Source organism: Nannobrachium achirus (assembly GCF_963921795.1).
Source record: "Nannobrachium achirus genome assembly, chromosome: 2".
Classification (NCBI taxonomy): Eukaryota; Metazoa; Chordata; class Actinopteri; order Myctophiformes; family Myctophidae; genus Nannobrachium; species Nannobrachium achirus.
In genome coordinates, this window is record NC_137811.1 from 39,111,909 (window position 1) to 39,135,848 (window position 23,940).

At 42.0% G+C, this 23,940-nt stretch overlaps 1 protein-coding gene across 1 annotated transcript in view; it reads right to left on the bottom strand.

The window, feature by feature from the left end:
- The window catches only part of vwde (von Willebrand factor D and EGF domains), a gene marked incomplete at both ends in the record, with an annotated part of 40,277 nt that extends 19,866 nt beyond the window's left edge, over positions 1–20,411 (bottom strand). The window contains 6 exons of the mRNA XM_080741851.1: positions 847–1,079; positions 3,554–3,697; positions 4,376–4,607; positions 8,704–8,894; positions 19,197–19,251; positions 20,286–20,411. Of these exons, the coding sequence (XP_080597977.1) occupies positions 847–1,079; positions 3,554–3,697; positions 4,376–4,607; positions 8,704–8,894; positions 19,197–19,251; positions 20,286–20,411 (981 nt within the window). The remainder of the gene's footprint in view (positions 1–846; positions 1,080–3,553; positions 3,698–4,375; positions 4,608–8,703; positions 8,895–19,196; positions 19,252–20,285) is intronic.
- Positions 20,412–23,940: the final 3,529 nt, after the last annotated feature.

The following is a 23,940-nucleotide window of genomic DNA, read 5'->3' on the forward strand; positions in this document are numbered from 1 at the left end:
TTTATTTAAATATTTAAAACCACATTTTATGTTCATTGTCAACAATGGTCTGTAGTCAAAAGCCATTGGTCCTTTGCCTGAGAGAAATAATAAAATATCGAAACGGTGGGAAGTCTGAAAAGAGAACAAAGATACAGTATGTATGGCTTTCAGACGACGATATTTTTGAAACAACTGCATAGTAATCAGCCAAACTAAACACAATATACTGCTGTTGTACCAAAACTTATGGAGCTTATCGATATACCTCTGCTCTGGTAGGCTTACAATGTTACACGTTTGAAAGTAGCCCACACCTGTCAACATAATATGCATGGAATGACTGATAAATAGGGGTGTAATGATATAGTAACTGAATCGAAAAATGTATTTTAATTTGCAACAGTCTACTATATCGATAAGCAAACAGCAAAATATCGTACTGTTTGCATTTGTATCGTATCGTTTTACAATGCAAATAATCGGTATGGAATCGTTTTGCAATGCAAATATCGTCTCTATGGATACGAATATGAAGTACTTGCGCCTTGTATTTAGTCATTTTAAGAAGAAAATGTTAAAAGAGGGGTCTAATTACTTTTCCATCCCATATAGCTACGCTTGGTCTATCGATAAATGTGTGTAATCTCTGTCTTCATGTCAAGGTTGAAATATAATGTCCATGTATTTGCTAGAGAGTCACAGTGTTTACTTACTTTACTTATTTATTTCCATAATAATACATTTTTCCCTTAAAGACGTATCGTGATGCGTATCGTATCGCTATTAAATGAATCGTTACACCCCTACTGGTAAACACCCGTAATTCCAAACGTCTTATATAAAACAATCCACATCTCATCAGACCTTGTCCCCCAGGCGGAGGTTGAAGCCATCCAACTCAATGAATGCGAAGGTCTGCATGGTGGTCTCCTGTTTGAGTTCCTCCTTCCTGCCTTCAGGGGACAGGCGGGACCAGGCCACCACATAACCCAGGGAACTGTTGCTGGTGGGACCCTCAAAAGTGCACTTGAGGAGGGTGGTGCTGCCGGAGAGCTCCGACGTGATCACCGGGACGGACGGAGCGCGCGGCTGCTCAGCTGGATGGGGGAAGGAGAGATGAGGGCTGGGATAACATGGAAGGACTTGTTTGTATTTCTCTCTGCATGGTGCTGGTGTTTCTGCAGGGCATTAGACCAGGGGTCTTCAACGTTTTCAGGCTAAGGACCCCTTAGCTGAGAGAGAGATGAAGCAGGGACCCCCACTACATATTGTATAAAATTGTGTTGCAGATTAAAAATGTTCACAGATTTCTTAGACAGCTTAGACTTTGTTTGACAGCACTGTGTATTTTCAAACATTTAACCACATTTAACCATTTAACCTTAACTTAGTCTGCTCTTCCTTTCCCTCTACAAACCTCTTTGCCAAAAATAGCCGATCTACAAGCTTACAACCCCTCGCAGCGCGAGGCGTTGTAAGCTTGTAGATCTGCTATTTTTGTCTAATGTTCCACTCAGAATAGGGATGCTATTGGTCAAGTGGTTAATGTACAGAACATGATCCTATCACACAAAGATTTGGAGGACCCCCTGTAGTAACTCTGAGGACCCCCAAGGGGTCCCGGACCCCCTGTTGAAGACCCCTGCATTAGACTGATGTCTTCTGTTCCAGTCAATGTGGGAACGTTTTCACATTGTGTTTTGTGTGTTGTAACATCTGGGGTGATCTGGAGAAAAACCTAATTTATTCTTCACAATGGCGAGTACCGGCTTTCAAAGTCTTAAATGAAACCCTAACATACTTACTTCATCGTAGTGTAAGTAAAGTAAGTAAAGAGACAATAGCTCAATAAACACAGGTACATACCCACAGCAACATCCTTACAACCACTTGAATGGTCCCCAGTATTCCTATTCTGGAGGTAAACGTTCAGAGAAAATAGCAGATCTACAGGCTCACAGCGCGTCACGCTGCGTCACATTGTGCGCTTGTTAGGTCGGCTATTTTTGGCAAAGAGATTCAGTGTAGTAGAGGGAAAAGAGCGCACCAAGTACAGTGCAACTCAGGTCTGTTTTACTGAGTATAGAAGGTCTACCGTAAGTGGTTAAAATATACAAATTGACTAAGTATAGCGATGTGCCATCTATCCCTAATTAATCACCTTCATTCCACCTATAGTCCGAGCGTTTCAGGCAAACATTGTGCACTTTATGAAAGAAGCATGAAATTTGACACACAGTTAGAACATGCCATATGGAACATTTTTGGCTATAGGGGCATCGCAGATTTGTCTTGGGAAACTTGTGGGAGCCAATCAAAGTTGCTCTCATAGACTTTACTATAGAGTCAAATAATACAAAAAATAAATATGCTTTAAGTAGCATGTGAGGGGTCAAACTAGGTGTTATTCGGGATTCTGAATCCAATGCAAGCATTTGTTTATCACGATAAACATTCCTTTCCAAGAAACCGCCACAAAACTTTGAAAAGTGATGACTCATCACTATACCATAGTTTTATGGGGTCCGTTTTTAGCCCAAGGAATGTTTTTCCTGCAAAACAAATGTTTGCATTGGATTCAGAATCCCCAAAAACACCTAGTTTGACCCCTTACATACATGCTACTTAAAGCATATGTATTTTTTGTATTATTTTACTCTAAAGTAAAGTCTATGAGAGCCCAACTTTAATTGGCTCCCACAAGTTTCCCAAGACAAATCTGCGATGCCCCTATAGCCAAAAATGTTCCATATGGCATGTTCTAACTGTGTGCCAAATTTCATGCTTCTTTCATGAAGTGCACGATTACATCAAAATACTGCCCGAAACGCCTGGACTACTAGGGGTGGGCGATATGGAAAAATACAATATCACGATATTTTCCCAAGCTGTATCACGATACACGATTTTATCACGATTCTTTTTCACATTGGTTTTTATGGTTATTTTTCAAGTTACTTGACAAAAACTAGACTCTCTGGGTTCCTTTTGGGAGGTCTAAAATGAACTTTACAAGTATGTAACTCTGACAGTATACAAATGAAACCAAATGGACCCGTAAGGGTCCATTTGGTTTTAAGTGGAGACCTTGACATTTTAAAGTTTGAGAACTACTGATTTAGACCAAAATGCAGGTTTAAATTGAATTCTGCAACAAATCTCTGTATTAACGATTAAACAGGATTTCTTACAAGGCTCCCTCAATTGTATCACGATATATACTACCTCTGAAAAGGCATATTGTGGAGACATTGTATCGTCTCAACGATAATTATCACCATATCGCCCACCCCTAATTCCACCCCCCCAAAATAAAAAAAGAAATCTAATGTGGGATAATTCATGACCTGGCTGAGGCCTGTTACTATGGAAACAAAGCTCTGTGGACGACAGTACACATGCTCAGCTCATTAAGAGCAGCAGGGAGGGGGCCAGCGGTGCATTCCTTGCCACATGGCAACTGTCTGACCTGTGATTGTTTGGTATTCGCCCTAACACGAGGAGACGGGCGGAGGGCCATATGTACAGCAGTGGGATCCTAACAAGAGAGACGGGGTAGCGGCTAGCCAACCATATGTGTACAGCAGCGGCATCCTCACTTTTACATGATCCGCCCCCGTCTGCCTCATCAGCACCACAGGGAGCCGCCGCCGTAGGAGAGGAGACATCTGATGTCTCTGATGCTGTAGATAAGGCAGGAGATCAATACACAGCACTGGACAGTTATACACAAATCAATGACAAGTCTAGAGTTGAGGTTTCATTAACTTAAAAACGTATACAGTATACAACAGGGTTGTGGCTTAGCTGTTAAAGAGATAATTCACCCCCCCAAATTACTTTTTTTAATCGATTACTCACTCCATGGAGACTTGAATTCATGTTTTTCTTCTTCTCTTTTTTCCTTTTTTTCGCATTCCTAAGCCAATACTTAATAATGTCCAGCAGTGGTTCCCTATGGAGACACAGAGAGACTGCTTTGTTCCCTAATGGAGACACAAAGAGTCTCCTCAAATGATTGGCTTAGGAATGCAACAAAAACTAAAAAATATCCATGAATTCAAGTCTCCATGGGGTGAGGACTGTAATCGATAGAAAAGAGTCATTTTGGGGGTGAACTTTCACTTAACAAGCAATATGGTGGCCAGCTGTATTTAATTGGATGCATAGTTCAGTCAATGCTTATCTAATTGCACGTGAATGTATACAATAGGACAATATGAATGCTTGGCCTCAAGGACATCAAATAATAGTTTCCGTCTTCACTTTATATTGAACACACTGTATATTTATGCACACAGTCTTTTGCACAGTTAAGGAAAGTCCTGCTCTGTGGGAGTCATCATTATGGGACTGTGTGTTTGACTGAACCTACACACAGTACGGTCGGTACCTTGGGCACAGTAGCCCATGCATCCCTGGGTGGGCTGGAGCAGGTAGACATAGAAATCCCCACAGTTGCGAACAGTAACAGGGATGCGGAACAGGCAACAGTCTTTGCTGCCGCTTGGGAAGAACTGCCAGGCAGCACAGGCTGTGAGCTGTCTGACCTCCAGGGGCCCAGGCAGGGACTCCCCCTCACCCAGGGAGAGCCAGACTGGGGCTTGAGTACCACAGTGGTTTACCTAGGTGATTATGGAGAGAGACAGAGGGAAATGGACAGACAAGCAGAAAACAGGGAGAGAGTGGAGGAAGAGGTAAGAAGAGGTATTAGTCATTACCAAGCTTATCCAACGGTGGGCGACGATGAGCGCTGTGTGATCATTTGTTTATCACATTCCCATAGTCTTATTTATTGAAAAAGACAAAAACAAGAAAAGAGCATTTTGATCAAAGCATAAATTTAGTAGATTAACCTTTCGAGAGGGCCGGCTCAAAAACGCAACCTTTTCAGCAGTGTCTTTTTTGTGCCCTCGATCTGGCAAGACCCAGCCAAGAGTGGCTAACTACTATGCATAACCCTAACCTCAACATCACAAAAACAATGCCTAAACCTAACCTTCACCCTAACATTAACCTCACTAAAACTGTGCCTAAATGCTTTGGAGTGGGGGAAAAAAGTACACCTGTGGTAGGTGTTGAATCCTTAGTCTTGGGAACATGAACCATCAGACACTCACTGATCTATCAACTCACTGTTCCATCATGGTTTTGGATGTTTTGAATCTGGCACTGCCCCCTTTCTGGTGGGAAGGGGGCAGGGCCCTTTCTGCCAGAAAGCCATGCAATCAGAGGCAGGTAGCGTGGGTCTAAGGTGGTTCTTGCAAGACTGAGGGCACAAAAAGGAAGTATGCCTCCTGAGTCCTGATTTCTGTGTGGTGGAACTTTAGCTTCAATAATTGGACAGCTGACGCACAACCGTAGGGAAGATAGCTGACCACTTAGCGCAAGATCCTCACTCTCTCGGCCTGTTAATCACTCCCTTCACCAAGGGAAAATAAAGGCTGGGTGTGTGATAAAAATCATATATAACATATTATACGGTATTTGAATAAAACATAATTGTTGTGTTCCAACACAGTTATTTTATATTCACAAGTCAAACTGTTCAAGAATATGTATTCAGACCGGCATATACATAATATACACCCTAACCCTAACCCTAACCCTATAACCAATGTAGGACTAATGAGATGTCGGATTTATGGGCAGTCCCCGATGAAACAAAGTATTAATATGTTGAATAGACTTTCACCTAATCATCCCAAAGACAAAGGCTTATGATAACATAACAAAGTGGTTCTCAACCTGTGGGTCGGGACCCCCAGGGGGGTCTCCAAATAGTTTGGGGGGGCCCCCAGATGATTAACTTAATGTGCAACATTGTTTTCTCACTCAACAGCAAACAAACCAACATAGCGTTTAAGTGTATAGAGGATATCTGCACATTTCTAAAGTGACAATTAAGGACTTTTTAGGACTCTAAAATGACAAATTAAACATTGGCCGCCAAATTGTTAAATATTAGAGGAAGAAATTGTGAAAATAGTCGATCTACATGCTCCCAGTATGAGCATGTAGATCTGCTATTTTCACAACAGAACCGTGTTTCACAAAATGTAATTCATTAAAGGGATATTCCACTTTCAAAAAAGCTTTTGGTCACTTTATCATCTAATCAGGCTTTTATGAACACCCTGGTAAATGGTAAATGGTGCATTTATATAGCGCTTTTAATCCAAAGCGCTTTACATAGATTGTGCATTACATTCACCCATTCACACACACATTCATACACCGGTGGCGGAGGAAACCATGCAAGGCACCAACCTACTCACCGGAGGCAATTAGGGGTTCAGAGTCTTGCCCAAGGACCCTTCGACATTAACTCAGGGGGAGCCCGGATTCGAACTGGGAACCCTACGGGATTTATACCCTTCGTGCTCTAATACCAGTTTCTCTACCCCTAAGCTATGCCGCCCGCCACCCTGAACAGTTTTTAATTTACTTCATTCAATATTTAGATATTTGTGTAAATGTTAACTTCCCCCCCAGGCTCAGGGCTCTCCACATACACACCCATTGTAACTTCAAACTGCATTTTAACCATGATAGATTCATTAAAAGCACCCATTATTTTTTTCTGGTGACTCATATTACCCTCCTAATACGTGAGCAGGCTGTGTTTTCTCAATAACCTTTTTCATTTATTTTTAATAAATCTTTGGGAAAATGAGAAAAAATTAATACAAAACAAAATTATTAAAAATAAATGAAAAATGTTATCTAAAAAACATGGCTTGCTCACGTATTAGGAGGGTTTTATGAGTCAAGAAAAAATAATGTGTGTTTTTAATGAATCTATCATGGTTAAAATGGAGTTTGAAGTTACAATGGGTGTGTATGTGGAGAGGCCCTGAGCCTGGGGAGGCAGACCCATGCAAGGCAGAGTTTTTTGAAAGTGGAATATCCCTTTAACTCTTAGTGCTCGTCAGGGTGGGGGGGGGGGGGGGGGGGTCCCCAGTTAAAATAATGATTATTGTGTGGGTTGTGGCCTGAAAAGGTTGAGAACCTGACATAACACATGATCATCATGAGCAACTGCCTTCTTGAACACACTCCTGTGGACAATCATCTACCAGGGAGGGAGGAATCCAGAGAGACGCTGCTGACAGCAGGCTCCCCAGAGGAAATGAGCAACATTCCAGCCCACACGCTCTGTCTTCATAAACATAAGACGTACATACAGTAGTACAAATGACCAGACAGACACCATCTGCACACACAAATCGCAGGCACATACTGCATCGCATGCATCACGCACATCAATCAAACACACCTACGCCTTTGTACATCTCATAGTTGACCTGCTAAAACACAACATATGTCCCAAAAAATTCAAATGGCAGGAATGCAACCCGCATCACCATAACTAATTCACTGTGTAAGATAAGAACCATGAAGGGGAAACTCTATACTTCAAGTTCAACTAAGGCCACCTGATGTCTTGCACACTCATTTCATAAAATGATGTCTGTCACAGTTCACACAGTAGTGTATTGTCAGTCCATTTCACAGTTATTACTACCAATACTAGATTATGCAGATATTATATCAATATAGATTATGCAGATATTAGTCCCTGTAGATTTATCCTGAGGTGCCCTTATAGAGCCCACCACTGCTCTACTGTATGTATGAGTCTCTTTGGTTACGCCTAAATATACAAAGAAGACATTTTCACTGGCTGCAATTTGTTTTCAACCCTCATTACTTGAAACAATTTCTAAATCCCTACACATCTAACATATAACCTGGCATACTGAGCATCTTTATTGCCCCCAGAATTTCAAAAGAAATTGGTCGACGTGCATTCAAATTTAAAGCCCCATCTGATTGGAATAATCTACCAAGTTCAATTATCGCTATCACCTCCCTTTATGTGTTTAAAGAATCTATTTTCACTGCATATGCGCTGCATGTGCATACCGGTATTTGTACTGGTTCATACTTTTTTATGGTTATTTTTGTGTTCATATAGTTTTGTACAGTATGTCTCCATATATGGTTTTGGGGGTGAATTTGTTTGTGTATTGTATGCTTTGTTCATTTGTATAAGGACCCCCTCAAAATACTGTAATTGCGACCGTAGGGAGCAGTTAGTATCAAAACCCCTTCTCCGCCTCATGTCAGTCAGTCAGTCATCACGCCCGCTCCATATTTGTCCCTTTTATACCCATATATGGAGATCTCTGATGTCATCAATTAAGCCCATGTCATGCTCCATATATGGCTGTCCTTGTTGTCCCTTTTATGACCATATATGGATGTCATCAATATTAAGCCCATATCTGGGAATGCCCATATATGCACATATTGTGACAGTCTCATGTGGTCTCAGAAGAAGAAACAGATACCGCCCAAATCTACTAGCGAGTGTGGCTTCTACTGTGTTACTACTGCAGTTACTGAGGTGCCCATAAGCAAGGCACTGAACTAGCCTATACTGCTCTAATGTGTCCGAATTACAGCCACTCTGAAGCTGTGTGTGTGTGTGTGTGTGTGTGTGTGTGTGTGTGTGTGTGTGTGTGTGTGTGTGTGTGTGTGTGTGTGTGTGTGTGTGTGTGTGTGTGTGCATGTGTGTGTGCGTGCGTGCGTGCGTGCGTGCATGTGTGCGTCTACTCTTAAGACATACTGTATACTGCCTTCCTTCCAGCCATGTCATCATGGGTCCTGTGCCTTTGTCACAATGTTAGCTATCGACAAGAAGACGTTATTTACCTCAACACACTGAGTGGGCATGCTGGCAGGCTTGTCAAATATCTGAAACTGGTACCATCCTGGTGTTAGAGTGTGGTCACAGATGAAGTCCTGCAGGGCTGACTGCTGCAGCCAGCTGGAGCTGAAGGTGGTGCTGCGGTAGGGGTTCTGGAGCAGAGCGTGGCCTCCTGGAACACATTCAGGGGGGCGCACTGGAGAGAAGCAGTGAGAGGGTCAGTATAAGTACTGGACGGGACGATAATCCTTATTATCGTTTATCGTGATAAACATTACTCACAATAATCGTATTGTGGAATTTGTTATTTATCGTGAAATTAGCCTCCGTCATGCACTGATGGGATGAATTCACCTTTTATTTGCCGAGCTGCATATCTGGTACCATTTAAACCCTCTATAATGGGTATAACGGACCCGGAAATTGTACTTGATACAGTCTTTTTTTCACTATCTTCCCAAAAAAATAGCCGATCTACAAGCTCACAACATGTCGCAACGGCTATTCTTTGGCAAATGTTTCGCCCAGGGACATGCTGGGCCCCTGATTTAGCCCGGGAAAAAGAGTTGTAGAGGCCCTCATTGCGCACTATAGAGAGAGATCTCTCTACAGCGCTGCTGATACTCAAAGATTTGCATTTCAGATCATGACAAGTGACAAGCCAGTGGGCCAATTACTGTATGTGAGTTATATTTCGTCGTTGTCGGGTGGAAACCTTGTATGTCCAAAACCGTTTGTTTTGTATTTATCATTTTAAAAATCATTTAAACTAGTGAAAACAGCTAGCTGATCTACAAGCGCCTCGCACCGTGAGGCGTTGTGTGCTTGTAGATCTGCCGTTTTCACTACTTTTGTGCAACGGCCTTGTATGATGAAGCAGGGCTTTGCTTTGCGAAAAAAATGTATACATTTGAAACTTGGAGATACAAGGTTTCTGCCCGACAGTGGTGATTTACTTTGTTGGCCGCCCAGCCCCCAATTTTTTTTTTTTTTCCTAATGGCCGGCCTGGACCTGCCGGGAATGAACTGGCCGTTCGGGAGTTGTCCTGCTTTCCCAATGGCCAGCACGTCCCTGGTTTCGCCACAGGATAATGGACGTTGGGGATATTTTGATTATCGCAATATCGTAAATCGCAATTTCTTTGGTCACTATAATCGTGACATGAAATGTTCAAATGGTCCCATCCCTAGAACAGTAGTACTGGATAAACACCAAAGAGTGGTGTCAATATCAAATGAGCAATGTGGATGAACACAGTCTTAACCACTTAAACCCCAGCACTGGTATTCTGGGAAACCACAGGCTCACAGCGTGTGAGCTTATCGCAACAGCAAACTTTTTGAAATGGAGTGCCATGTTTTTATTAATTTCTAGATAGTCATTGTGCCATGTCAACATACATTTTAATGACACACCATCAAACATTCTGACGTAATTACTTTGATTGGCAGGACATTGTTATAACAATCATTGGACTCAGAGAAATAATCTACCTGCTATCTCTCAGACGCCCTCCCCAGTCAGAGCTCTGAGTTTTAATGAATGTATAATTATGTGCAGGATTTAATTTGCAGTAAATTAGGTGACTTCATTTAATTGAGCACATTTAAAAAACGTCTACCAGTGTGCCAGTGATCACCCTCCTCTGTGCCAATGTTGGCACCCGTGCCTAAAGTTGCCTACCCCTGATGTAGAGCGAAAATCTGAAAAGGCACTAGTACAGAGCCCCGAGGGACTCTGCTCGACAACGTATGGGGTTTAATGCTATTTTTCTTTTGTATGTATTGACACTTCTCACACACAAACAGGAGAGTGAAGAATATCAAACGCATTTTGTTCAGAACTGGGCTAAATGTGCAAACATATGGTTAACCCTCAGAGTAAAATTAACTTTGACATAGTTCATATAACTGTCAGAATAAGCATTATAATCCCCGGAGGTCATCGGAGCCTCTGAAAAACAAAGCTAGTCTCTGTATGAAAACCCCATCGTCTTTGAAGACAAAATTAGTTACAAGTCTCCGTTTGCATCTCAACAGGGTAGGTAACTTATGCCTTTGATGACAACATGTTTACAGAGGATGACCATTATATTTTAAACACATTGAAAGATGAAAGGTTTTATGGTATTTTATGTATGGTACGCCTTCTCTAGCGGAGAGAATAGTGTGCAGGTGTTTATTGCAACTGACAAGTATTCCTTTATACTAGTTATGAATGGATCCTTATAATGAAATGACCCCAGCTGGACCTTGTCTGGAAACTGGAAGTGCCCAGCGTGAAAGTATCAGTTTCAGAATATGGCTTCCTTAATAATGATTAAAAAAACCATGCTGTATCCAAACCAAACATCATTATGATTAAAGTGGTTCAAAGTTGAACAGAATCATTTCAGTGCTGGCAGGACATGACTCCAAATGTCCATATGGTCCATGTTAAGATGTGGGTTAACATAAGAGGTATTCTAAAAGAAGAAGTAAATGTGAGGCACTTGCAATTCAAAGGGCTTTAAAAATCACAGTTGGAGACATCATCTTTTTTCTTTTCTTTTTTGTTATATGATTAGCATCAAAGATAGCCAAGAGTACTTAAGTGAAATGTACATTTTAAACAACTATTTGTTAGGACCATTTGTTTGTTAGGACCATACCAAAGTAATTCAATTGGGGTGCATAACATGGCTTCTGCTAGTGTGCCACTAAAGACGGAGTTTGGGCCATAGACCAGAGCAGCCAATTGAAAAGTGATAGCCCGGCTAACTATGACATATTGGCGTCAAGCAGACATGCTGCTGCAGGAGATGACAGGAGTTGTCAGAGCTGTCCAGACATCCATTCTCAGCAGCAGCACCTGGTCACTTCACTCCTTCTTCTCACTGGTAAATGGACGGGGACTTTCACAGACAAGACAACGTCCCGAGGGAAACAGCCCTCAAACAGCCCTCAATGCCGCCGTCTCTCCTGTTTAGGGCAGCTCTTCTCACCGGCACCGTGGCTTGGCCCCGGGCCCCAGGAGTCAAAAGGCCCATGTGGGTGAGTGAGAATACATGCTTCCCCTGACAGCACAATAGATTACAGTGACCGTGAGACTAGGACAGTGGTTTTCAACCTTTTTCATATCCATTATGTCCATTATTTATTCGGCATTTGAGCCACGGACCACCTTTGTTTTAGCCTCTCAAGACCCAAAACTTAGAATATATTAACTTAAGTACCTGTAATGTAGATGTTTTACAATGATTTAACTCTTGAAAGTGTAAGATTTTTACACTATCATGAGTTGAAGACCTATAAGAGTCCATTTGGTTACCAACTCTCATATTGCTGGGGACCACCTGGTACACCACTGGTGGTCCCCGGACCACTGGTTGAGAACCACTGGACAAGGAGGTATGTGCCCTTGGATGACAGCACTATGATGAATGGGAAGCTATTGGCTATTGACTTCTTAAGAATGCCACACACACACACACACACACACACACACACACACACACAAGATATTTTGTACATTACATTTTGTAGATTTGTAGAAAATCAAGATGTAAATCTAGACTACACATGCATATAGGCTAGGCTACACACACACACACACACACACACACACACACACACACACACACACACAAGAGAATATCCACTTGCCTACTGTCCTGTTCCCTGTACCTTTTCCTATGCAAACTTCAAATAAAGTATTCAATCAATCCTGATCTATCATTTTCAACAAGTTATTCCAACTTCGTTTCGTTTTAGCTATAAAAGTCTTCCAAAATGAAAATGGAAAACTGTCCAAATTAAAATAACTGTAAATTGGGTTCCAAATCCAAATGCACCATTCACTGTAGGCTTCTAGCCCACTGCCACTTACCTGTTTGAGGATGCGTTGCATTGGAAAGTAAAAACACAGCGTACGGAAGAAGTTTCAAAACAAGTGTAAATCTCATTGTCTGGCAACCAGCGAGAACAATGGCCACTAAAACAGTTTTTATGATAGGCTACAATCGGATCGTTTCCAGTCCTGACTCAAACAGGTCTATATATTCCAGATTGGTCCAAAGAAGCTCTTGATCGTTCGTTGCCACATGGGTTTGGTGGTGGAGTTGTCCGGGACGCCGGACTACAGCGGCGCTGCTTCCAACTCCGCATGCGAGGCAACAACAGCATCACACATTAGGAGGAGCGACCATGCAGTCCAGATCAGCTGTATTGTACACCTTCTGGACCCAATCCTGCAACTCCTGTCACATTACTTCGAAAACAATTCATCTAGTATGATTTACTAATTACGTAAAAACACAGTGAGTAGCCTAAACGTGTAACACACGACACACACACACACACACACACACACACACACACACACACACACACACACACACACACACACACACACACACACACACACACACACACACACACACACACACACACACAGGTTTGCAATTGCTACTTTGTGGGGACATTAAACATAGTCTACTATCTTTGTGGGGACATTCCATTCATTTTAACCCTAACCCTAAACTCAACCCTTAACCTAACCCCTAAAGACCTTGTTGGGACGTATTAATTTGTCCCCACATGGTTTTTTCCCTGGATTGTACTATCTTTGTGGGGACATGAGGTCCCCACAAAGATAGCTTTGCAAGCGCACACACACACACACACACACACACACACACACACACACACACACACACACACACACACACACACACATGGTCTAACACATCTCTCATCATCATCATCATCAGGGGGAACCAAACAACTTTTAACTACTTTTAAATATTATTTTTTTCCCCTGCTAAAGTAATATTAGATAATATTTGGTGTTGTTAATTCAAACAATTTTAATAAGCTACAATTGAATTTCACATTGTGAACTGAATGCAGCTAAGTTCAACACAGGTTCAAGGCAAATATCACTTTTCTCTGTTACTAGCGGTGGGAAAAGACAGATGATAATGATGTCTGTTCACTGCCATGCATGCAATATTTCATTAGTCACCGGGCCTAGGCCTAGGCCTACTATAAACCACTAAAACAGATGTGACACCACATTTTTCAGGGAAATTGACTTAGCCAAAGAGTGGGATTTTGGATAAACCAGATATCACATTGAGGTCTCTGTGAAACACGTTTCCATTCTCACGCTTTAAGTGCCCAGTACAGCCCTGAGATATAATTTCATTGTTGGAATTGGAGACATTATACAATAGTAGGTATAGTGTGACAATTGATTTGTCAGTACTTGAAATTGACCTCCTTCTACCAATGTGACATTTCATTACAATTCATACTTATAGTATGAAGGTGAAGGGAAAAAAGGCAGTAAAAAAGGTAGCAATATAATCATCATCATATAATACAATTTATTAATAATTATTAATTCCAGTGTTTATGTTATGAGTTTTAACTATTTCAGCATGCACAATGTTCTAGTTGTACTCAATCAAACCATTTTCTCAGGCCATACAAAGTTCCAGTCACCTAAATATGCCGCCAATGTCAACAAATGCAGTGTATGGGAGGTTGAAAGCTGTTCAGGTCATATAATGTTCCATTTAGGACTGGAGCACCTTGGGAGAACTATAGGGCTTGTCTCTCTGTGTAGCTACTAGCTGGACGGTGCCCGACTGTCTTCTTCAGGCCTGGGTTTGACTCCCAGGCAGAAAAGAGAACAACACCTCCCTCATAAATCTCCTGAACCATCAACCTGATGAGAGCCTGGAATAGCTATCAGGTACAACAATCTAACCCACTTTCTTTACCCCTCCCTCCTCGTGCTTTCTGTTCCACACAACCTGTAATTAGTCCTATATAGATCAGTGGTTCTCAACCTTTTCACGTTGCGACCCCCAAACTAATCATATTGAACTGGGGACCCACCCCATTCTGACGAGCACTAAGGTTCTATTGTGAAAATAGCAGATCTACATGCACATCTACATATCTACATGCAGATCTATGCTCACAACGCCTCACAACAATGCGAGGCGCTGTGAGCATGTAGATCGGCTATTTTCACAATTTCTGCCTCTAATATTTGACAATTTGTCCAATGTTTAATTAATCATTTAAGACGTATTAAAAAGTCCTTCAATTGTCACTTTAGAAATGATATGTCAGTTTGTTTACTGTTGAGAGAGAAAACAATGTTGCACATTTAAGTTAATCATCTGGGGACCCCCGAAAATAATTTGGGTCCCGACCCACAGGTTGAGAACCACTGCTATAGATCAAAAACACTCTAATCAGTGAACACAATTATCATCTATGTATAGTCATTTATACATAATAACCCATTACTTTTTCCAAGTTAAATAAACTTAACAGACAGAGGTATAATTGCCCCAGTAGTTTAATCTCAGCAGAGTTCCTCATTTTGTGTAATTTTCTCCCATTACAATCAGTATGAACACATGGCACAATGAGAAAATAGCGGCACATTTATCCCCAGGGAAATTTGACATCAGGTAAATTAAGCAGGCAAAGTAAACTGAATGAATCTTCACCATGGATGCCAGATTACACAAATGAAGGTTTTCAGAATACATCAAGGAAATACTAGATTGTTAAAACGTGGAAAACATAAACAGGTCACACACACAAAAAGCACCATTATACACATTATATAGATAAGTGTCATATTTTTATACTTGATGCTACATGTCCATATGAACACAGAATCTACACAGTAATCGTAATTGGCCCATGAGGTTAAATTAACACTACAGATGTAGCTTTGTAAAGGTACATGACAGCAATCAATCAATTTACAGTTTCATCAAAATCCCACTTTTAATTGTTCACGGCTGCAGTTTGGCTCCATTCGCCACACTCCCTTCCTCTTCTGATTCAGAGATTTGACATTTAATGACTTTCAACAAGGTGTCTCTATTTTGGGCATGTCATATAAAAACGTAGGCTAAAACATTTCAAAGCATAAAGAAATATCAAACATTCTTTAAATGTTTTTACATTTTTATAAAATAGCGAAAATAACTGATCGATACAACATGTTCTAAGCTTGTAGACTGGTTATTTTCGCTATCAGGCTTACATGACCATTTGGGTAAACCTAAAGGGTGATTTGTGTATGCGCCGGTTCCAAATTAGCGCGGTGCATTGTAAGCTTGTAGATCAGCTATTTTCTGTGCGAGACACGGCATGCAGCCAAATATAAATCAAGCATAACTTTCCAGTGTTCAGCACCTGTATGAGTCTTTTGCAGAGCCTGCATCATGCCCTGTCATTCAGGTGCCATTCTCAATAGACAACACCCTGATTTACAAGCCACCTGAGGCTGCACTCTATAAACGAAGGGTCAAAGTGCATAATCTGTACACGCTGTTGACCTTCCTTGGTCCATATGGAGAATTATATTTGCATAAGGATGTTCTTAATCATTGTCAGCATCATCAACATCTTCATTATATATATTTTTAAAGATTTTGTGAGAGACAGCTGGATTTTGTAACCCATTTCACCCATTGCCAATTGCTAAGCTGTAATCCTGTGCACTGCGCTTCCTCTGCCAACCTGGGGAGGAACACGTTATTCCAACCAGTTCCTTTCCCCTCCATCAGGCACCCCGGCTGGTCAGGGGGAGGCATAGAGGATTACTGCATGTTTTTATCAGGGTAACTACCCTACAGTAGGAGACACGGGGAGAACATGCAAACTCCAAACAGAAAGGTGTGGAGTATACAAGTATAGAAATATTATGTCTATATTTGCTTTGATTTACACCATGTCTTCAGCCATGGGCGACCATGACGAAGGTGTATTGAAAAGAGAAGGTTGTCTTGATTTTAGGACATGGGTGGCAAAAAAGAACACACACAAACACACACACACACACACACACACACACACACACACACACACACACACACACACACACACACACACACACACACACACACACACACACACATACACACACACACACACACACACACACACACACACACACTATCACTCACTCATGTGGCTTTGGATTTGCTCAAACAATGGTAAAAGCAGATGTCGGGTCTTGGAACACTGTCAGACGTGGCCTGTGGCCTCGCAGACAGACAGAAAGAGGGCATGGAGGGTGGGGGGTGCAAAATGACCTGGGGGGAAACACAAGGGCAACAGTACAGCAGCAGCCTTGCTTCTCCAGAAACCGCCTCTTTCTGCTTTGTGTTTAAATTCTGTCACAACACGATTTCTCTGTGTTCAGGTAAAACTCAATTAGGTGCCGTTTTTATTGACCTTCTACCATTGCCCAGGGGTGGTGATTCCTTAAGTAGCCAACATTGGGTCAAAAGTAGTCTTGCGTAGCTGACAACTATTCCACAATCTCCGAATGCTATTTAGAGACTGGAACTACAGCTCCTGAACGGCGAGTCATGGAAGCTGGCATTTCCGTTCATGATAATATATTTTAAAATGTCATTTCTGCTAAGCAGCAAGCTAAACATGCTTAGATGATTTTTATTTATATTAGGATAAATGTGCGCGATGTTAAACGGAAACGGAAGTGAGGAGACTTCACTTCCACTTTAACCGGGTACTCATCATTCTTCTTACATTACCCCAGACTGTATGACGGGAGCATTTGCAAATCGCAGGAGTCAACAGTCTGGTCACGCGAGACTGGGTCAAAAGTAGCATTTCAGGTTTTCAGGTTTGACAAAATGTCCCCATAATTGGTTAGGGCATGCTGATTGCATGGCAGCTATAAATGTCACTTGATACAATGGTGAGCCATTTTCAAACACACAGCTGAGAGGCCAAAGGTTAACCTCTATGGAGGCTCTCAACTTTATAGGGGCAAAGAGGTCATCTCCTTCACTGAGAGTCTTTGGCCTCAGCTCAGGTTTCTTGTTGTCTTATCCTCCCTTGTTTGTTTGTGACAGCATGTGTCAGCTGTCCTGGCAAGCACAAACTAAATGCCCACTGTGACAACTATTTGGATAATCTCTCTTGCATGTTTGTATAAAGCTGGATCCCCTCTGTTTAGCAGCGGGCCCTTGTAAATCACAGCTGTGATCGCTGACTCCACTGTCTGCGGCCAACCTGACACCACACGCACATTTGACATACTGTACGAAAGCAGGCATGCAGCAATACCTCTTTTTATTTAAAATCAGTTGTTTTTGGCGAGTGACACTGTGTACAACTTAGTATAAATTAAGGTTCAATCCCCCCAAAAATGAACAATTTTTTACTTAAGTTAAGTATTCATTAATTATAACAATAAACTATCATAATTTATACTGAGCCCATTTTAATCCATAATATTGCCTGGGGTGTTGGTAAAAAGAGATCTACTCTTTATGGTGTTCCTGTCCAGACCATCTGTAAGGGTTATCTGGGAGGTTTAGTCTGTAAAAGCGTCCTTATACTAGCTACAGTAGACATTGAGCAGCTGTCAGGTCAAGCATGACTGCAGCTCGAAATCTGGAAGATGTATCATCTCTGCATGCCAAGCCGTGGTCTGTCTCTTGAGGGTTCCTACAAGTATGTGTTAATGCATTTGTCTGAATGTGAAGCAGCAGAGTATGGGCTGAAAACAAGCAATATTTAAATAAATCACAAGTAATAATCTTGAATAGATAAAGGCTGAATGTGCATATCCTGCTTCTATTTTTCTCCTTTTTGTGACAGAGATGTGGTCCGAAGTGTTGAATTCTACTTCATGTACAACATGTGCAGTTTTACCTGTAGACTATAAGAACCAAATATAGGCTGATAGTCATTCACTGTTCAGATATTTGCTGCCATCTAGTGGCATTATCTTTGTTCTGCTCTTGTGTAGCTATGGTGTACATGTGCATGTGTTGTTCACACTGAAAGGTAAAAGAGCCTTGCACACACTACAGACTGCAAATAAATCATAATATACATACATAGTCTCTCTTTGTATTATTATATAGGATGTCAAACTATCAGATGTCAAACTGTATGTAATTCCTTTCCTCACCCAAGCTCCCTGCAGGCTGTTGAGGATAGTATAGCATTTGTAGTCATTCAGTGGTTGTGGAGATGACTGACATCAGTCAGCCCACATTTGGAGATGACTGATACTAAACAGTGCCCACATTTGGAGATGACTTCATGACTGACATCACTGATAATAAACAATGCCAAAATCTGATATACCCGCATGCTGAAACAGTGACCAAATTTGGAGAATTTAAATCCTACTATCCTACGAGGCAATACTTTCACCTCACTCAGTACACAACACAACTAGTAGTCCTTGCTTGTATCTAACTGTTGCCTCTTCAATATGTGCATTTATAGGAAAACAAATGAATGACTATGTTAACCTGTTTAGGTCAAACGATGGTTGAGGTTTAGGACCATTTGGAGAATAAAACAGGTGCATCAGATCGAATTGTTACATAATTTTTACTGTTTTTCTTTTGCATTTGATTTCCCTTTACATGTGAAACACAAATACACACACGCACACGCACACATACACAGTTAACAGTATATCACACACTTCTTGTCATTTCCTGGGTGAATCCCATCAGAGCAGTTGAATCTTCCTTGTGCCACTGGAGATGGGAAAACAAACAAAATGAGTCTCACATGAGTCTGTGTGTGTGTGTGGCTGTGGCTGTGTGTGTGGCTGTGGGTTAGGGTCTGGTTATCTCAAGTTTATCACAGTCCATCAACTAACCTTGCTCTGCTGCTAGCATGGGTTGTTGGAGAAGGCTGGATCATGTGTGACATTAGGGGAGACCACTGGTTTGTGTGTGTTGCTGGAGGAGACCAGGGGGTTCCAGGGCTGTTTGCGAGAAGTTCCATTCTTATCCGACTTTGCCAGAGGCTTCAAGTGGCAGGCCAAAACGATGTCCCTGTTAGACAGACAGACAGACAGACAGACAGACAGACAGACAGACAGACAGACAGACAGACAGACAGACAGACAGACAGACAGGGAATAGATGTAGCCTGCATTATAAAGAGAGGACAGAAAATAACCATGTCCCTGAGCCTGAACAAAACTATAATTCATTTTAGAGAAAGAACTAGACTATGACAAAAGTCACTGAAGTACTCAAGCCAGTATGATAATGAGGTAATGATGGTAGGCATATGAAAATGTGTCATATAAAAATACCTTTTTAAGAAAGAAAAATGTTTAGGCCACATATTTGATATATGATCATTTATCCAGCCTTACAGGAACTTTTACAACTTAAGTCAGCTTTCTGTTATTTTGCATATATTGCATTATTTGACGTCTTCTTGACTTCTTTCATTGTCGTTATTAGCCTTATGTTATGTGTTGTTAGGCTAGTAGGCCTACTTTTGAAAATGTTGAAATAGAGGGTATGCGCGTGACATCATCATCATACCCGGAAATTATGCAGGAACGCTTACTGAGTGGGGAAAAAACTACTTTCTGGCCTTGACAGCCCATACATCCAAAAAGAAAAGTCCTATCTGATTGCATTAAACGATGTTAAACAACGTTAAACTCACATTGACACTAACTTTGCCGCTCGATTTGCCATTCACTTTAAGCACTAGGCTATAGTGCTTATTTTGTATTTATTCACCTGAACTCTTCATAGGATCCCACTTTCTGGCCCACGGCTCGGAGTTTGGCATCGTTCTCTCTGCGATATCTCCGGTCAGCCTCCACCGCCGAGGACAGCTCTCTCTCCAGCGCCGAGAAGTCAATCACATCGCCCTCTAACCTCTCCATAGGCAGATTGGGTAGGAGCCTACTGATGTTGTGTAGGTGTACAGAATGAACAGAATACAATCATAAACTAATCAAGGATGACATTATTTTGGCTCTGCATTTGAGTCGCTGTGTCATATTAGATCTGTGGTTCTCAAACAACTTTTTCATGTCAAGGACCCCCAAATTGAATAGCCCGCGAGTTGCGGACCCCCATTTGAAAAGATACACCATGGACCCCCATAAGAGAAGACAGCTCTAGTAGTGATTCTCAACCATTTTAATTTCAAGGACCCCCACGTTTGACATGCATTAGGCTATACAGACCCCATTTAATGGCATTTCTATCTCTGGGACCCCGATGTAAAATCAGTGGTAATTTAACTCTTGAGAGTGTACAAATGGAACCAAATGGATCTGTTACTCTCTGAGACTCTGAGTTACAGACCCATAAGAGCCCATCGCATCCGGTTCCTATCACTATCATTTAGCTGCATGGGGACTGTGGGGAGCCCCTGGAACTTCCTAAAGGACCCCTGGGGGTCCCCGGACCCCACTTTGAGAACCACTGTATTAGATAATCTACACTATGCTGACTGCACAGTCGCCTAGGTTAACGCTAGTTTAACCAGGCAGGCACGATCACGATTGCTGATATTTAGGCCTGTAATTGTAGGCTAACAACGAGTCGCTTTCGCCTATTTTGTATTATGACATCAATATTCAAATAATGAATAGTGTAGAAGAATTCTTACTTGAATGCCGGACCGGTTGGAAATGTGAAGATAAAAGTCAGCGATCGAGCAAACCTGCACTTTGGGGAATGTAAACAACACGCGTCTCCATGACAACAAGCACAGGCAGCGATGCTTCAGACTTCCGAGTCCAGACAGAGCCATCATGGTCAGGGTACTAAAGTATCGTTAGATTTTCAATAGGAATTCAATTTAAAAAAATCATTTTTCTCTCAATTTTCAAATTTTCTAGCTCCCCATAAAATCAAATATTGGTTCATTTTTCCAATTTTCTAGCTTGCAAAAAAATCAGGAAAATGCTTCAATTTTTTAAATGTGTGATTCATATTTGTCATTATTTGATTTGGAACCGACAAAGGAAAAACATCTTTAAAAAAGGTATTTTTCATTTTTTTACCGCATTACGAATATCAAAAAATGGACCAATTTTTCCAATTTTCTAGCTTGCAAAAAAATCAGGAAAATGCTTAAATTTTTTAAATGTGTGATTCGTCTTTGTCATTATTTGATTTGGAACCGACAAAGGAAAAACATCTTGAAAAAGGTATTTCTTAATTTCTTACCCCATTACAACAATCAAAAAATGGGCCCATTTTTCCAATTTTCTAGCCCACAAAAAAATCAGGAAAATGCTTAAAATTTGCTCAATTTTTTGAATGTGTGATTCATATTTTGACATTATTTGATTTGGAACCGACAAACAAAAAATAGGCCCATTATTCAATTTTCAAGTCCAGGAAAGAAATCGTCATCATGAATGTCACGTGACCACGTGTCAAGTCACATGGTACACAACTTCAAAATAAAAGCTGTAGGCTAGTCTAACATCCAAGTAATAGGATCAACATGCAGGCAGGCAGGGGGTCCATGAGGGGTTTACAAGGGGGTCCATGGCTGGTTCCCAAAGTGTGGTTTGCGGACCCCCAGGGTTTCTATGGCTGGTTCACAACAGCCTGGTACACGTACAGCCATGGCTGGTTCCCAAAGTGTGGTTCGGGGACCTCTTGAGGTCCATGACGGATTTCCAAGGGGGTCCATGGCTGGTTAGCAATAAATGTGGTTCGGGGACCTCTGGGGGTCCCTGAGGGGTTTCCAAAGGGGTCCATGGCTGGTTAGCAATAAGTGTAATTGCGACCGTAGGTCGCTACTTACTATCACAGCCTGCACAAACTGTCCGTCTGTCTGTCTGTCTGTCCCTCTGTCTGTCACACCTCACACGTCACACTATTGCCCTGCTCATATCTCCGGGTCCCTGGGGGACCCCCAGATGTAAAAAATGACCAAATATGCAAAAATGACCAAATGACCACCCCAACGGGGCTGCTCACGGGGAATTCCCGGGGACCACCGACTCCTGCTGCTCCAGAACGGATGCCAAAGTGGTGGCGCCCCCAGTGGAGGACCCCCTCCACTGCAGCTCACATAAAATGCCGTAACTCGGGCTAGGAGCGTCCGGGAGAGCCGGGGCCGGTACCTATTCGTCCGCCAAGGCAACGCGGAGACCCCACCCCTCATTTCTCACATGGCCCTCTTCTAGCGCCACCATGAGGCTGATTCTTGCAAAACACATTTTTGGACACTGCTCCTACAGATTTTGCCCTAAAATCACGCACATCGGTACACAGTATGTCTACACATTGCCCACACAACTAGGAACCAATGGCAGTTACAGCCCTCTTTGTGTATACATGTGACCTACGGTCGCTTATCTCCCGATTAGGGAGTCTTACTGGTAGTGTAATAGGTGAAATAGTGTAATAGTGCATTACTTGTAATATTGAAATAGCATAAATGTTATTGCGACCGTTAGGTCGCAGTTACTATCAAAACCTCGACCAGCTGTGAGTCCGTCCGTCCGTCCGTCCGTCCGTCCGTCCGTCCGTCTGTCCGTCCGTCAGTCAGTCAGTCTGTCTGTCTGTCTGTCTGTCTCACGTCACACTTTTGCCCTGCTCATATCTCCGCAACCGTTGCCCAGATCCATGCCAAATTTTGCACACATACTCCTTGCCTGCCAAACCACAACCTCCACCCATCAATTCACACATGACCCTCTTCTAGCGCCACCATGAGGCCGATTCTTGCAAAACAAATTTTTGGACACAGCTCCTAAATTTTTTGTCCTAAAATCACGCAAATCGGTACACAGTATGTCTACACTCATGTCATCAACATGGATCTGTCCCATATAGCGCCACCTTCAGGCCGATTTTTGAAAACACATTTTTGGACACTGCCCTAAAATCACCCTATTAGGGAGTCTTACTGGTAGTGTAATAGCGCAATAAGGGTAATAGTGTAATATTGTAATAAGTGTAATAATATAATAGTGTAATAGTGTAATTGCGACCGTCAGGTCGCAGTTACTATCAAAACCTCCACCAGCTGTCAGTCTGTCAGTCAGTCTGTCAGTCAGACTTTCAGTCACACTTTTTCTCTTCTCATAGTGATTTTGGCTGCCAAACCACTACCCCCATTTCTCCCTCTTCTAGCGCCACCATGAGGCCGCTTCTTGCAAAACAAATTTTTGGATACTGCTCCTACAAATTTTGCCCTAAAATCACGCAAAGCGGTACACAGTATGTCTACACTGTCCAAGATAGCGCCACCATCAGGGCGATTTTTCAAACACATTTTTGGACTCTGCAAAGCGTGATTTTAGGATGCCCTGATGGTGGCGCTATCTCGGACAGATCCATGCTGATGACATGAGTGTAGACATAATGTGTACCGCTTTACGTGATTTTAGGGCAGAATTTGTAGGAGCAGTGTCCAAAAAATTGTGTTTTGCAAGAAGC